The sequence below is a fragment of the Schistocerca piceifrons genome, chromosome 8 (assembly GCF_021461385.2).
Source record: "Schistocerca piceifrons isolate TAMUIC-IGC-003096 chromosome 8, iqSchPice1.1, whole genome shotgun sequence".
Taxonomy (NCBI): Eukaryota; Metazoa; Arthropoda; class Insecta; order Orthoptera; family Acrididae; genus Schistocerca; species Schistocerca piceifrons.
In genome coordinates, this window is record NC_060145.1 from 373,857,438 (window position 1) to 373,875,170 (window position 17,733).

At 45.3% G+C, this 17,733-nt stretch overlaps 1 protein-coding gene across 1 annotated transcript in view; it reads left to right on the forward strand.

The window, feature by feature from the left end:
- LOC124711690 (fatty acyl-CoA reductase wat-like) overlaps positions 1 to 17,733 on the forward strand; it is a 247,649-nt gene that overhangs the window by 66,449 nt on the left and 163,467 nt on the right. Inside the window, exon 2 of the mRNA XM_047241889.1 lies at positions 6,072 to 6,390. Coding sequence (XP_047097845.1) covers positions 6,097 to 6,390 — 294 coding nt within the window. The 5' untranslated portion in view covers positions 6,072 to 6,096. The remainder of the gene's footprint in view (positions 1 to 6,071; positions 6,391 to 17,733) is intronic.

Genomic DNA, 17,733 nt, shown 5'->3' on the forward strand with positions numbered 1-17,733 from the left:
AAGAGCTGACAAGTGCGAGAATTATCGCACAATCAGCTTAACTGCTCATGCATCGAAGCTGCTTACAAGAATAATATACAGAAGAATGGAAAAGAAAATTGAGAATGCGCTAGGTGACGATCAGTTTGGCTTTAGGAAAAGCAAAGGGACGAGAGAGGCAATTCTGACGTTACCGCTAGTAATGGAAGCAAGACACTTTCATAGGATTTGTCGACCTGGAAAAAGTGTTCGACAATATAAAATGGTGCAAGCTGTTCGAGATTCTGAAAAGAAGTAGGGGTAAGCTATAGGGAGAGACGGGTCATGTACAATATGTACAACAACCAAGAGGGAATAATAAGAGTGGGCGATCAAGAACGAAGTGCTCGTATTAAGAAGGGTGTAAGACAAGGCTGTAGCCTTTCGCCACTGCTCTTCAATCTGTACATCGAGGAAGCAATGATGGAAATAAAAGAAAGGTTCAGGAGTGGAATTAAAATACAAGGTGAAAGGATATCAATGATACGATTCGCTGATGACATTGCTATCCTGAGTGAAAGTGAAGAAGAATTAAATGATCTGCTGAACGGAATGAACAGTCTAATGAGTACACAGTATGGTTTGAGAGTTAATCGGAGAAAGACGAAGGTAATGAGAAGTAGTAGAAATGAGAACAGCGAGAAACTTAACATCGGGATTGATGGTCACGAAGTCAATGAAGTTAAGGAATTGTGCTACCAGTAAAATAACCAATGACGGACGGAGCAAGGAGGACATCAAAAGCAGACTCGCTATGGCAAAAAAGGCATTTCTGGCCAAGAGAAGTCTACTAATATCAAATACTGGCCTTAATTTGAGGAAGAAATTTCTGAGGATGTACGTCTGGAGTATAGCATTGCATGGTAGTGAAACATGGACTGTGGGAAAACCGGAACAGAAGAGAATCGAAGCATTTGAGATGTGGTGCTATAGACGAATGTTGAAAAGTAGGTGGACTGATAAGGTAAGGAATGAGGAGGTTCTACGCAGAATCGGAGAGGAAAGGAATATGTGGAAAACACTGATAAGGAGAAGGGACAGGATGATAGGACATCTGTTAAGACATGAGGGAATGACTTCCATGGTACTAGAGGGAGCTGTAGAGGGCAAAAACTGTAGAGGAAGACAGAGATTGGAATACGTCAAGCAAATAATTGAGGACGTAGGTTGCAAGTGCTACTCTGAGATGAAGAGGTTAGCACAGGAAAGGAATTCGTGGCGGGCCGCATCAAACCAATCAGTAGACTGATGACCAAAAAAAAAAAAAAAAAGGTTGTGAACTGCAGTAGGTATTCTGAGATTAAGAGGCTTGCACAGGATAGAGTAGCATGGAGAGGTGCATCAGACCAGTCTTCGGACAGAAGACCACAACAACATCTTATACATGTTGTAACGTAGCCATATTTACAAATTAATTGGCTATGTGAATGTAAATGAAAGTTCTGGCACCGTTTCATTACGTGTAACACTGGATTAGACTCATATACCGCCAGCATTTTACAGTTAATCTGAATATTGTTAGCAGTTTCTCAAAGGAGAAACTATGAGTTCGTTTCCAGTAGGCATTTTACAGTTAATCTGAATATAATTGGCGGTTTATCCTTTAAGAATGGCGCTGTCCCTCATACTTCAACTATGAGTTCGTTTCCAGTAGGCTTGGTGAACCACTTCATTCACACACAATGATGCCGCAGCGGAATATTGTCTTTGCAGTGAACCCAAAAATTGTACTCCCCCCTTACGATGCGCCACGCTTCTTGCGCAATGGTCTTAGTTTCCTTATGACTGTCAGATTGGATCTTTCTTGAGCTTCCGAAAGCTGTGTCCCGAAGCAGAGAAGGAAGTCTGTGAAGGCCTGGTGTGGGTGATGCCCTAAGATGCTGCTGGTTATTTTATTCCATTGGCATATACACAGTTCAATCACATTAATGTCATCATGTATCAAAAGACCGAATAACCGCCTATTGTAGCACGAATGTGCAGCAAGATAGCCAGTGCGCTTCTGAAAGGTACCAACAGGGATTTTGAGTCATGTCGACTGCAGAACCGTGGGCTGCTGCGCTAGATTTACCAGTTGCGGATCCGTGGTATGACAGCCTTATCAAGGTGGTCCCATAGATTCTCGGTGGTTGTAAATCTGCGGAGTTTGGTGGCCAGGGAAGTTCGTTAAATTCATCCTGGTGCCCTTCGAACCACACATGTACACTGCGAGCTGTATGACACAATGCATTGTCCTGCTGGTAGATCCATCATGCCAAGGAAAAAAACAAACTACATCTAGGGGTGGGCGTGGGCCCCAAGGATTGATGCACACTTTTGTGATCCACTGAGCCTACGCAATGGCAAGATCACCCAGAGAATGTCACAACAACATTACCCAGAACATAACGCCCCCTCCTCAAGCCTATACTTCATTTTGGTTATTGTAGGGTCGTACACGCCAACAGTTATCTGTTTGATGGAGCATAAAACGTGATTCACACGAAAAGGCCACCTGTCGGCACCCAGTGGACGTCCAGTCGCGATATTGGCGTGCAAATTCCATCCTTCGTCACCGATGAACACCAGTCAGCATGGGCGCATGAACCAAGCGCCTGTTAGGATGCCCATACACAGCAACGCCCTATGGTGGTTGAGGAGATACTGTTAGTAGCTCCTTAGGCTCATCTAAGTGATCTGTTGTTCAACAGTCGCACAGCTATTTATCCATACACATCTCTACAACCGTCTTCCACAACTGTCATGTGTGGTCCATGGTGCACGACATTTCCCATGGCGCCGGTCATTCTTAGTTCCAGTTTGACATGCATTGTATACTTTAACCATGGCTGTATGTGATTAGTTTTCTATCTGAGCCGTTTCAGAAAAGTTTCCACCCTTGTCCCAAAACCAAATGATCATGTTCTTTTGGATATCGGATAATTCCACATTACGGCAATGACTGCACTGTTGTCCATGACCCCCCTCCCCCTCTGGCATGATTTATATACCCCTCTGGTAGTGCTGTCATCTGCCGTCTGTAAGTACTGCATGTTGACATCGAGAATAAGCCGTGGTCACATTACTGAGACTGGGCCACGTATAATCTTCGCAGCAGAACTATTGTTAACCTTGTTGTTCTGAGAATGGGTGCATCTTGAGATCCGCAAAGTTGGTCACGTATCATGCATGTTGTTGTTGTGGTCTTCAGTCCTGAGACTGGTTTGATGCAGCTCTCCATGCTACTCTATCCTGTGCAAGCTTTTTCATCTCCCAGTACCTACTGCAACCTACATCCTTCTGAATCTGCTTAGTGTATTCATCTCTTGGTCTCCCTCTACGATTTTTACCCTCCACGCTGCCCTCCAATACTAAATTGGTGATCCCTTGATGCCTCAGAACATGTCCTACCAACCGATCCCTTCTTCTGGTCAAGTTGTGCCACAAACTTCTCTTCTCACCAATCCTATTCAATACTTCCTCATTAGTTATGTGATCTACCCATCTAATCTTCAGCATTCTTCTGTAGCACCACATTTCGAAAGCTTCTAGTCTCTTCTTGTCCAAACTATTTATCGTCCATGTTTCACTTCCATACATGGCTACACTCCATACGAATACTTTCAGAAATGACTTCCTGACACTTAAATCAATACTGGATGTTAACAAATTTCTCTTCTTCAGAAACGCTTTCCTTGCCATTGCCAGCCTGCATTTTATATCCTCTCTACTTCGACCATCATCAGTTATTTTGCTCCCCAAATAGCAAAACTCCTTTACTACTTTAAGTGCCTCATTTCCTAATCTAATTCCCTCAGCATCACCCGACTTAATTAGACTACATTCCATTATCCTTGTTTTGCTTTTGTTGATGTTCATCTTATATCCTCCTTTCAAGACACTGTCCATTCCATTCAACTGCTCTTCCAAGTCCTTTGCTGTCTCTGACAGAATTACAATGTCATCGGCGAACCTCAAAGTTTTTATTTCTTCTCCATGAATTTTAATACCTACTCCGAATTTTTCTTTTGTTTCCTTTACTGCTTGCTCAATATACAGATTGAACAACATCGGGGAGAGGCTACAACCCTGTCTTACTCCCTTCCCAACCACTGCTTCCCTTTCATGTCCCTCGACTCTTATAACTGCCATTTGGTTTCTGTACAAATTGTAAATAGCCTTTCGCTCCCTATATTTTACCCCTGCCACCTTTAGAATTTGAAAGAGAGTATTCCAGTCAACATTGTCAAAAGCTTTCTCTAAGTCTACAAATGCTAGAAACGTAGGTTTGCCTTTCCTTAATCTTTCTTCTAAGATAAGTCGGAAGGTCAGTATTGCCTCACGTGTTCCAGTGTTTCTACGGAATCCAAACTGATCTTCCCCGAGGTTGGCTTCTACTAGTTTTTCCATTCGTCTGTAAAAAATTCGTGTTAGTATTTTGCAGCTGTGACTTATTAAGCTGATAGTTCGGTAATTTTCACATCTGTCAACACCCGCTTTCTTTGGGATTGGAATTATTATATTCTTCTTGAAGTCTGAGAGTATTTCGCCTGTTTCATACATCTTGCTCACCAGATGGTAGAGTTTTGTCAGGACTGGCTCTCCCACGGCCGTCAGTAGTTCCAATGGAATATTGTCTACTCCGGGGGCCTTGTTTCGACTCAGGTCTTTCAGTGCTCTGTCAAACTCTTCACGCAGTATCATATCTCCCATTTCATCTTCATCTACATCCTCTTCCATTTCCATAATATTGTCCTCAAGTACATCGCCCTTGTATAGACCCTCAATATACTCCTTCCACCTTTCTGCTTTCCCTTCTTTGCTTATAACTGGGTTTCCATCTGAGCTCTTGATATTTATACAAGTCGTTCTCTTATCTCCAAAGGTCTCTTTAATTTTCCTGTAGGCGGTATCTATCTTACCCCTAGTGAGATAGGCCTCTACTTCCTTACATTTGTCCTCTAGCCATCCCTGCTTAGCCATTTTGCACTTCCTGTCGATCTCATTTTTGAGACGTTTGTATTCCTTTTTGCCTGTTTCACTTACTGCATTTTTATATTTTCTCCTTTCATCAATTAAATTCAATATTTCTTCTGTTACCCAAGGATTTCTACTAGCCCTCGTCTTTTTACCTACTTGATCCTCTGCTGCCTTCACTACTTCATCCCTCAAAGCTACCCATTCTTCTTCTACTGTATTTATTTCCCCCATTCCTGTCAATTGCTCCCTTATGCTCTCCCTGAATCTCTGTACAACCTCTGGTTTTTTTAGTTTATCCAGGTCCCATCTCCTTAAATTCCCACCTTTTTGCAGTTTCTTCAGTTTTAATCTACAGGTCATAACCAATAGATTGTGGTCAGAGTCCACATCTGCCCCTGGAAATGTCTTACAATTTAAAACCTGGTTCCTAAATCTCTGTCTTACCATTATATAATCTATCTGATACCTTTTAGTATCTCCAGGGTTCTTCCATGTATACAACCTTCTTTCATGATTCTTAAACCAAGTGTTAGTTATGATTATGTTGTGCTCTGTGCAAAATTCGACCAGGCGGCTTCCTCTTTCATTTCTGTCCCCCAATCCATATTCACCTACTATGTTTCCTTCTCTCCCTTTTCCTACACTCGAATTCCAGTCACCCATGACTATTAAATTTTCGTCTCCCTTCACAATCTGAATAATTTCTTTTATTTCATCATACATTTCTTCAATTTCTTCGTCATCTGCAGAGCTAGTTGGCATATAAACTTGTACTACTGTAGTAGGCGTGGGCTTCGTATCATGCATGGAAGCCTACAAAGACATGCAGTGACTAGTGCCTTTTGGATACAGCTGCTTCTCTACTTCCATAGGTAGAGCTGAACTCTGCAGAAGAGCTACTGTTTTCTATGTCATTGCCAGATTGGACCCTTCATGGGCTTCCTGTGAGATGGGTCATATCAGGGAGCTTACTCTGACTTTACCTTCAAACGTTTGGATACGCTATGCAGTAACATTATATGCTTATTTAGTTACCTTTTATGTAAGAGCAGACGGAGGACCCCTTGAGACTTGACGTGGCCGTGGTCTTGCAGGTTTCTGCAGTACTGGAGCCGCAGGATGCCTTGCTGCGATATCCACCCCCGCAGGATGAGCGCGGAGGAGCAGGAGCGCGAGCTGGACGGCGACCCGCTGGACCTGTTGCCGCACGAGCAGCTGGCGCGCCTGAGCCAGGTGGCCTCCTTCTACGACGGCGCGTGCGTCCTCATCACCGGAGCCACCGGCTTCCTGGGCACGTCGCTGCTGGAGAAGCTGCTGCGTACCTGCACCGGCATCAGCAGGATCTACGTGCTCATACGCGACAAGAAGGGCGTCCCGCTGCGGGAGCGCGTGCGGCGGCACCTGGAGGGCGTGGTAAGCACCGTCTCGTTGCCTCTTCTGTAATTTAAATTTGGTGAGCGGTTTGCTAAAGCAGTCCAGCTCCGTGTACAGGAGCTAATTGTAGTGTTCCAGACCTGCATGGTCGAAATAGTACAGACGGCGCGGCCGGAGTGGCCGTGCGGTTCTAGGCGCTACAGTCTGGAACCGCGTGACCGCTACGGTCGCAGGTTCGAATCCTGCCTCCGGCATAGATGTGTGTGATGTCCTTAGGTTAGTTAGGTTTAAGTAGTTCTAAGTTCTAGGGGACTGATGACCACAGATGTTAAGTCCCATAGTGCTCAGAGCCATTTGAACCATTTTTGAATAGACGGCGCAAGATCAATAACTAAGTTTTTTCATTCAGGGAACCAAGGGACAAAAATGAATACTTCAGGCGGAACGTGGGTCCTGATTAAACAGTGCATTTGTAAATTACTTGCCTTTCACAACAAAACAGCTGACTGACTGTCGCTGGTAGCACTTCCTTGACCAACAACTCCAATCATTTGTGTGGTGTCCAACAGTTCCAAAAATGCTGTGACATACAATCATGCTCATAAATAAGGATAATGCTGATGCATGGTGAAACAACGCTCTGGTGGGCGGTTTGCGGGTTTAAATCACCTCGGGTATGACTATGCGGTGCATCTGACCTGCTGTTGTCGCACGGTGGCAGCAGTCCACATACGCAGAGGTGTGTTGGTGCATGTCAGAGTACGATGCAGCGAGTAAGTGTGTAGACGTGTTTTAGACTATGGTAATGGTGTTGAAAATGGCTCGAAGAACACATATTGATGACGTTATCAGTGGTAGAATACTAAGGCGACTGGAGGCTGCTCAAACACAGCAGGTCGTAGCGCGGGTCCTCCGTGTTCCACAAAGTGTGATCTCAAGATTATAGCAACGATTCCAGCAGACAGGAAACGTGTCCAGGCCCTACAGTACGGGACGACCATAGTGTACGATACCACAGGGAGACCGATATCTCACCATCAGTGCCCGCAAACGGCCACAGTGTACTCCAGGTAGCCTTGCCCAGGACCTTACAGCAGCCACTGGAATAGTTGTCTCCAGACACACAGTCTACAGACGACTGAACAGACATGTTTTATTCGCCCAGAGACCTGCAAGATACATTCCACTGACCCCTGGTCACAGGAGAGCCCGTAACGCCTGGTGACAAGAACACAGTACATGGTCATTGGAACAATGGTCCCAGGTTATGTTCACGGACGAGTCTAGGTATAGTCTGAACAGTGATTCTCGCAGGGTTTTCATCTGGCGTGAACCAGGAACTAGATATCAACCCCTTAATGTCCTTGAAAGGGACCTGTGTGGAGGTTGTGGTTTGATGGGTGCGATTATGATTGATGCATGTACACCCCTGCATGTCTTTGACAGAGGAACTGTAACAGGTCAAGTGTATCGGGACGTCATTTTGCACCAGCATGTCCGCCTTTTCAGGGGTACAGTGGGTCCCACCTTCCTCCTGATAACGCACGGCCCCACCGAGCTGCCATCGTGGAGGAAACAGAAGATATCAGGCGAATGGAGTGGCTTGCTTGTTCTCCAGACCTAAACCCGATCGAGCACGTCTGGGATGCCCTCGTCGACGTATCTCAGTGCACCCCTATGACACTTCAGGAGCTCCGACAGGCACTGGTGCAAAAATGGGAGGCTATACCCCATCAGCTGCTCGACCACCTGATCCACAGTACACCAACCAGTTGTGCGGCCCGCGTACGTGTGCATGGTGATCATATCCCATATTGATGTCGGGGTACATGCGCAGCAAACAGTGGTGTTTTGTAGCACATGTGTTTCGGGACGGTTTTCTCACCACCAATACCGTGGGCTTACAGATCTGTGTCGTGTGTGTTCCCTATGGGCCTACGCTATTAGCGCCAGTATTGTGTAGTGCCACGTTGTGTGGCACCACATTCTGCAATTATCATTAATTTATGAGCATGAGTGTAATTCTAGGGGTTGTAGTGGTTGTCTCGAGGAACAAATCGAGGATAGGAAGCCGCATGAGGAAACGTCATCCAACGACATTACAGAGTGTCAAAGTTATAGGTGCCTGTGCCTGCAGCTAGGCCATTCTTTTTTGCAACAAACTTGCCTGCATGCGCCGACGGACAGTGGAAGAACGTTTCGCAATGTCGTTTGTTATTCAGTGATCGCGACTGATTGTCACAAACGCCAGTGCAGAAGATGAGCTAGCTGCTGCGTAGACACGCCCTGTCTGCTAAAAATGCGATGCTGTGTTACATTGCTGGATGACGGTGTCCAACATAGGTTTTCACTACAATTTTTCTCCTGTATAGTGAAAAACATTGGAAATCCATGTCAGAAACACTCATCTCCCTAGGCAATAGAGAGCATCGCATTCATAGGAGTAAAGGCCTTTCTACGCAGCCGTTAGCTCCATCTTCTCCGCTGGCGATCGTGGCAATTAGTCGCGATCACTGAACATCAGACAAAATTACGAGACGTTCTGTCTATGATCCGTCAGCGTACAAAGTTTGTCACCGAAGGTGTGGCCTAGTGGTATGAGCCAGCGTCTACAACTTCGATGCTGTAGCGTCACTGAATGACATTTCGGGACACCGGTTCCTATCCTAGATTTGCTCCTCAACAGTCTCTCGAAGTTTCTCCCAACATTTCTGGAACATCCTGTATATAAACAAAGAAATGTATATAATTCAAAAACATGGAAGCACAATCAGAAGGCAGCATCACTGCCACTGTCACGGTGTTTGATTTATTGTTAAGTTCAGTTGGGTGGCGTCTGTTAACTGCACTAGTCGCAGCTACTACATAGTTAAGTTTCACATCTATTCGTGTACAAGTTGACATTGCTTGGCTTGTCAGTTGTCATCATTGCACAAGTCAGCCGTTATCTGTGTGTTACTGTAACCAAAAATATAACTTTTAAGTGCAGAGTCTTTGATATGGCAAAAGCAGAAGTTGCCCAGAAAATATTTCACGCATCTTCAGACGGGAAACCCAACTTATATCATCTGCATTGGGGTGGAACGAGCCTGTATTCAGCAGCTGGCTCTGAGCACTATGGGACTTAACAGCTGTGGTCATCAGTCCCCTAGAACAACTACTTAAACCTAACTAACCTAAGGACATCACACACATCCATGCCCGAGGCAAGATTCGAACCTGCGACCGTAGCAGTCGCGCGGTTCCGGACTGCGCGCCTAGAACCGCGAGACCACCGCGGCCGGCCTATTAAGGAGCATGAAATATTTTCTGGGCAAGTTTTATTTTGCCCACACAATATAACGAAATGTATCGCAACAGGTGACATACTAAGTGGAACAAAATTTACATCATTGACAGAAACACATGAAAAACAGGGCCTTTCGAGCCACAGAGGACTGTTTAAGTTGCTCGACTAAAAGATGTTTGCAAGGCAGAATTTGAGAAAATAGTGTTGGATTGTATGGGAGAAGATTTATCAGTAAGCACCCTAGAAGGGTACAATGCGGAAAATAGTGACGTAGTAGCAATTACAGGGGTACCATGAACATCGATGCAAGCAATGGCTCAAATGGTATCGAACCCAGAGTCCAGTTCAGCTAGTGGATTATCCAGCGCAGTACTCTGCCACTGAACTTGCTACATCTTGTATTGTTCACGGATGTAGCGTGTTTGTATTGTGAAGGTGTTTTCAACTACAGCAGTAGCCATGTATGGAGAAATTAAAATCCATATACCACGTTCGCTTCAGATCATCACCAACGATAGTTCTGTATATCAACTTGTGATCTGGAGTTGGAGTGAATTAATTAACAGAACCTTATTTACTGCTTCCCCTTGTTACTAGGTGTGAGGCACGCGATTATAAATTGCAGATGTTTCTGCATCCAAGTTGATGGCAGTGCTCTCAAAGAAAATGTAGAATGATCTTCGATGTTTCTACAGTTATTTCTCCATATAGTCTTACGTGAAGTAATTGGCGTTTGACACTGCTGTGCAGGATCCTTGTTGCGTGTCGCACCAGAGATATGTCAAGAGTAGCAAATACCGTAGCAAAGCGAGCAGAGAGCCTGTCGGGCTGCTTGTCACTTGGAGCAATATCCAGTACCTTAAGTGTTGGCTATAGGGTGTGTGTTGTTTTCTTTGATACAAGATAAATGTTCATTTCCGACTATTCGTTCGATATACACTAAATGTATTCGCAGGTGCGAATATGAACATTAACTGTGTAATGGAAAGGCGAAAATGAAAATTTGTGTACTTAAAGCACACGAAATATATTCGCAGTCGCGAATATGGACTACCATCTACGTAGGCTTTCCCGGCGTAATAAGTCTTGAAAGTCTTTTCGGGTTTGCTGCCGGATCCTAAAATCAACTTGACTCGATATTTCGGCGATCCAACTGTTCGCCAAAATATCGAGTCAAGTTGATTTTAGGATCCGGCAGCAAACCCGAAAAGACTTTCATGGACTACCATCACCTGTATAAAAGAATGATGCCAATGAAAATTTGTGTCGGCCGGGAATCTAATCCGGATTTCTCGCTTTCCGTGACCGGTTGCCTTACCATTAGGCCATCCAAGCACGACTCACGCCTCAACACAGACTTCCACATGTCGTCAACCATGTGTCTATAATCTGCACTAGCAAATGCGTAACACATATTCCCGTACAGGCGAGACATTTCAACTGAAAGTCGCTCGCTTGGTGTCGGCGGATACATGCATGCATGCTGGTCTGAAGGAACATTGCATCGTACTTGTGAACAACACAGGCAGTGCATTGTCGTATTAGTTCGTGATCTAAGAGTACTCTACCAGCTCCATAATTATGACTCAACTGTTTCGGGCACATTGTATCGTGCTCAGTTGTGAAGTCCACCGCTTAAACGAGAGGGGCACAAAAAATTAATATGTATTTAGCTAAATAAATGCGGCAACAGCCTTGCCGCAGTGGATACACCGGTTCCCGCGAGATCACCGAAGTTAAGCGCTGTCGGGCGTGGCCGGCACTTGGACGGGTGACCATCCAGGTCGCCATGCGCTGTTGCCATTTTTCGGGGTGCATTCAGCCTTCAGCCTCGTGATGCCAACTGAGGAGCTACTCGAGCGAATAGTAGCGGCTCCGGTCAAAGAAAACCACGATAACGACCGGGAGAGCGGCGTGCTCACCACACGCCCCTTCTATCCGCATCCTCAACTGAGGAAGACACGGCGGTCGGATGGTACCGATGGGCCACTTGTGGCTTGAAGACGGAGTGCTAAATAAATGCACTTAGCGCAGCAAGGGTGGCAACATGAAGGACATCCGGCCACACTTAGCTAATAACAATTCAAAATCCAATAACTAACAAAACGATCCCGTTAAGATACGGGATAAAGGCTAGGAAAGAGGGGAGTTTTTAAATTATAATTCAATTTGCATTTGAGTGCTGCATTTGGATAACACACTGTGGAACAAAGTTAAAGGATCACTTTTTTAATACCCATTAAGTGGCTCCCATTTCGACGTATAAATTTGAAATTTGCCTCTGTAATGGCGCAAAAGCGCGCCACCTTGCGACGTCACTCTTGGGCTGCCGACACTTCAGACAGCAAGGTGTCGCCACACAAGGCCACAGCTCAGAAGTTATTATCACCTGGAAGGTGAGTTAATGATGTCACATTGGCACCAAATATCACCACTCCTCTGCCCACAGCCACCGCAGGCGTGTCACTTGACGAGAAGGTCGTCGCATCCTCTCTTACAAACCTTCAACCCCTTTTGTTGACGTCTCTCAGAACCGCGACGCACTGCGTTGAAGTCAGGCGATTTTCCTATGAGTGACGGAGGAAAACATTGCAAACCCAAGGCCGCCCAGAATCGACACGAAAAGGCCTCAGAGGGAGGCATAAACGCCCTAAATGAAACCATTCCTTTCCCTTGGGCATTGATTCTCACACATTTCGCTGCCAAAAATGACAGTTCGCAGTACAGTGAACAACAGGAAGACGTTCTTGATAACCTCTGATACCGCTCGCACCCTCGGACATTTCAACCCTTCTATAAGTACATAGTGGGGCTGCGACCGCAGTTGTTCCTCTCAGGCTGGAACCAATAGAGAACGTTCAAAACCAAACGAAATCTGAACGTGATCCAAAGCAGCAAAGGGTACTTATGCTTGCTTTCTTAGCCATCCATTTTTCCGCCCTCCAGTGACATGATCATACAAGAGTGCATGATTAACACGTACGTGAGCAATATAGCACAGAGTCCCTCTAAGACCTCCCAGTTCGACAACACTCTTGGTGCCATCAAAGCAACTTTGTTTACCGCATTAGAAAAGTACACTATGTGATCTAAAGTATGACACCTGGCTGGAAATGACTTACAATTTCGTGGCGCCCTCCATCGGTAATGCTGAAATTCAGTATGCTGTTGGCCCACCCTTTGCCTTGATGACAGCTTCCACTCTCGCAGGCATACGTTCAATCAGGTGCTGGAAGGTTTCTTGGGGAATGGCAGCCCATTCTTCACGGAGTGCTGCACTGAGCTGAGTCATCGATGTCGGTCGCCAAAACATCTCAAAGGTATTCTATAGGTTTCAGGACAGGGTTCTGTGCAGGCCAGTCCATTACAGGGATGTTATTGTCGTGTAACCACTCTGCCACAGTCCGTGCATTATGAACAGGTGCTTGATCGTGTTGAAAGATGCAATCGCCATCACCGAATTGCTCTTCAACAGTGGAAAGTAAGAAGGTGCTTAAAACATCAACGTAGGCCTGTTCTGTGATAGTTGCACGTTCAACAACAAGGGGTGCAAGCCTCCTCCATGAAAAATACGACCACACCATAACACCACCGCCTCCGAATTTTACTGTTGGCACTACACACGCTGGCAGATGACTTTCAGCCGGCATTCGCCATTTCCACACCTTACCATCGGGTCGCCACATTGTATACCGTGATTCGTCCCTCCACCAATGTTTTTCCTCTGTTCAAGGTTCCAATGATTACGCTCCTTACACGTCGTTTGGAATTTGCCGGCGTGATGTGTTGCTTATGACCAACCGCTCGACCATGAAATCCAAGTTTTCTCACCTCCCGCCTGTCATAGCTCTTGCAGTGGATCCTGATGAAGTTTGGAATTCCTGTGTGATGGTCCGGGTAGACGTCTGCCTGTTATATATTACGACCCTCTTCAACTGTCAGCGGTCTCTTGTCAGTCAATAGAGGTCGGCCAGTACGCTTTTGTGCTGTACGTGTCCCTTCACGTTTCCAGTTCACTATCATATCGGAAACAGTGGACCTAGGGATGTTAGAGGTGTGTAAATCTCGCCAACAGACGTATGACACAAGTGACACCCAATCACCTGACCATGGTCGAAGTCAATGTGTTCCGCAGAGTGCCCCATTCTGTTCTCTCACCATGTGTGTTGACTACTGAGGTCGCTGATATGGAGTACCTGGCAGTAGGGTGCAGCACTATGCACCTAATATGAAAAACGTGTGCTTTTGGTGGTATCTGGATACTTTTGATCACATAGTGTACCTGTCAGAAATTCCGACACCAAATCAACCTGGCGGCTACTGTAGCCCCTACGACACCACTGAGGTTTGCCTACCTTCCGACGTTAGAGCGTTAGAGCACCCGCCAGCCTTATTTGGTGTCGATATTTCTGAGAGGTGCATTTATAACGTGCTCTACAAAGGTGCGTGGGTGTCATAGAGAGTACTGCCGAACTGATGGTCTTGGAGGGACCTTTTGCTGTATTATGCACGCACACGTAAATGTTGCGCTCCTGTGTGATTGTGTCAGAACAGTGAAAACCTGGATGGTTGAAAAAGCGTAAGTATCCCTTGCCACTTCGGATCACGTTCAAATTTCGTCAAATGGTTGTGAACAGTCTGTGTTAGTTTCAATCTGTATACGAGAGAAAAAAATTGGTGTCGCGCTGTAGTCCAAAGGAGTGTTCTTACGTTCAGTAAGGATGCAGTCCCACAATGCCCTTAGAGAAAGATTGAAACATCGGAGCGTGTTATCAATGCCAAAGGTTATCGAGAACGTTATTCATCGTACTGCGAACTTTCACTGTCGACCGCGGAATGTGAGGAATTCCATGACCCAAGTGAAGGGGTGGTTTGATTGACGCCTTTTATGTCAACCCCTGAGGCCTTTCAGTATCGATTCTGAGTAACCATGTGTCTGCATTTCTTTTTTTTTTATTTTGCCGGCTACCCGTAAGAAAATCGTGTAATTACAGCGCTGTGTGTCGCGGTTCTGACCTACATCGGGGAGACGTCAAAAGGAGTGGTGAAATATGGGTAAGAGGTGTGTGACGCTGTTCTCACCTTGTGACACGTCCATTTTGGCGTGAAATTTGGGGCCAATATGACATTATTAACCCACCTTACCGTTCACATGAACTTCTGAGCTGTGACCTCTTTTTCGGGTGTGTCCACACCTCGCTGTCTGAAGCTTCGGCGAGGGCGACATCGCCTTTGCTTCACTATAGAGGAAAGTTGTAGGCACCTCTGAGTCAAAGTTCAAACTTATACTTCGTAATGGAAGCTAATTCTTTAATTCTGTCGCGCAATATGTATAAAGAGATTAGGAGTATTAGCTATTAGAATGTAATTTCACGATCACTAGCGTTTACTTTAGTGAACAATAGTGTTTTGAACAGTAGATATAAATACTTTACGGATCACTGTTAGAAAATGTTTGGCATCTTTGCATTACTGCTAATGAAAAGGAGGCGCGTTTTTAAAATAAGTACCATTTTAAAATAAAATAAAAAACAAACACATTTTTGCAACTTTAGTTTTTCATCAAAGTATGGACCTTAATCTACTTTTCAATTTTCCGCCTCTATCAAGATATGTATCGTACAACCTGCTGAAAACCTTCCTCACAGAAATCTGATGCTAAATCTTTTAACCACTCCTGTGCGCTAACCGCAAAGGAGCTTAAAAAAAATGGTTCAAGTGGCTCTGAGCACTATGGGACTTAACATCTGAGGTCATCAGTCCCCTAGAACTTAGAACTACTTAAACCTAACTAACCTAAGGACATCACACTCATCCATGCCCGAGGCAGGATTCGAACCTGCGACCGTATCAATCGCGCGGTTCCGGACTGAAGCGCCTAGAACCACTCGGTCACTGCAGCCGGCAAAGGAGCTTCGGTAGGTGCTAAAACAAATGAGTCATTGTTACATGCTAGGTCAGAGCTATACGGAGAGTGATAGTCCGCAGCCATACCATGCGACGAGATCTCGAGTGTGATGAGACATGTGGGGCACGGCATAGTCGTGCACAAAAAAGACGTCTCCACTGAGCAGCCATACTCATTGTTTTGGATTGCGCGGTGCAGTTTAAAAAAAATCGACTAGGAAACGCCCTGCCTATCCCAAAACACAGTGCACATGACTTATGGGCTGAAAATTTTTCTGGAATTTCAGTTTCTAGGGCGATGTTCTACCACCATCCCAAGGACTTTTGTTTTAATTCTGGTGTAACCTGAACAACTCAAATTTCGTCACCAGTGACAATTTCGCTTAAAATCTCATTTCCTTCGATGCAGTGCCTCTGGAGAAAAATCATAGCACAAGCTAAACTATTGGTTTTGCGCAATTCAGTCAGCATCTTGGAGACACAATATGCGCACAACTTGAGATACTCTCCTTAAACTTCATCAGTTTGCCCATGAATTTCGGCAGCTCTCACGTCTCTCGCATTTAAGAAGCGAATAACAGCGCGTATTTCACAATTCGTGATGCTGCCTTTCTTACTTTTCAGCTTCAATTAACACGTTAGTAAAGCCTGTGTTAATTTATAGGATATTTTCGCAACGATAATCTAAGATGAAATTCATAAGATTGGTGGTATGTTACCATCACGTTTGTAGTCTGTAAGAATCGAGTACTTCTCCATCGGATGGTTTGCGATTCAGTCTATAGAACGTTCCGATGCAACCGTCAGATTTGAAATTGCGTTAAATTCTCTTGGGATCAATACTCATTTTCGGCGATCACTTCGATCAGCAGCAACATGTGTAGATGATACGAATGAGTCTCCCTACCAAACACTGATGGTGAGTATATATATAATGAGGCATTATAAAAAGTGAGTGGATCAGCATAGCGTGTGCAGATTAAATTAAACTGCCGTCCAGAACAAGATCTGGTATTTTGCGTTGTCTCTCGCTACTAGGAGTACAGATTTACGGTGGAACATCTCACAGACGGTAAGTCCCCTGGCATGTGCAGAACAAAGTGAGATGTGGCCATTGTGCGACGTTATAATCAGTTATTTCGCGGGGCTTATTCTTTTTCTGTAGAGCAGAAGCATACAGGAGAGGAACCGCCTTTATGATTCTCTTTGTCCAAGATGTAAGATCACCACGTGGTGTTGAATAGGATGAGCTTTTGTTTATGTGTTGCCAATCTGGAGTAGCCCCCTAGTTACGTGATACTTTTCGTAATGTTTCTCCATGCATGCAAAATATCGGTTCTCGTGGTGTCAACTGCCTAATCACGTGTTGCGATTCCTCATTCAGTGTTTAGAAAATTACCCCCCATAATGTCACTGAATGAATGCTCTCGTGTGATGGAGTACTTGATTTTCCACGTGTAATTGTGGAATTAGATAATCCTATAATCCCGTTCCGTATATCGCGTTCACCACGATGTTGCCAAACACGGATGCGACAATCATGATGCTGTAAACAGAACCTAGATTCATCCGAAAAAAATGACGTTTTGCCATTCGTGCACCCAGGTTCGTCTTTGAGTACACCATCGCAAGCGCTCCTGTCTGTGATGCAGCGTCAAGGGTAACCGCAGCCATAGTCTCCGAGCTGATATTCCATGCTGCTGCAAACGTCGTCGAACTGTTCGTGCAGATGGTAGTTGTCTTGCAAACGTCCCCATCTATTGACTCAGGGATCGAGACGTGGCTGCACGATCCGTTACAGCCATGCGGATGCCTGTCATCTCGACTGCTAGTGATACGAGGCCGTTGGGATCTAGCACGGCGTTCCGTATTACCCTCCTGAACCCACCGATTCCATATTCTGCCAACAATCATTGGATCTTGACCAACGCGAGTATCAATGTCGCGATACGATAAACCGCAATCGCGATAGGCTACAATTAGACCTTTATCAAAGTCGGAAACGTGATGGTACGCATTTCTCCTCCTTACACGAGGCATCACAACAACGTTTCACGAGGCAACGCCGGACAACTGCTGTTTGTGTATGAGTAATCGGTTGTAAACTTTCCTTGTCAGCACGTTGTAGGTGTCACCACCGGCGCCAACCTTGTGTGAATGCTCTGAAAAGCTAATCATTTGCATAT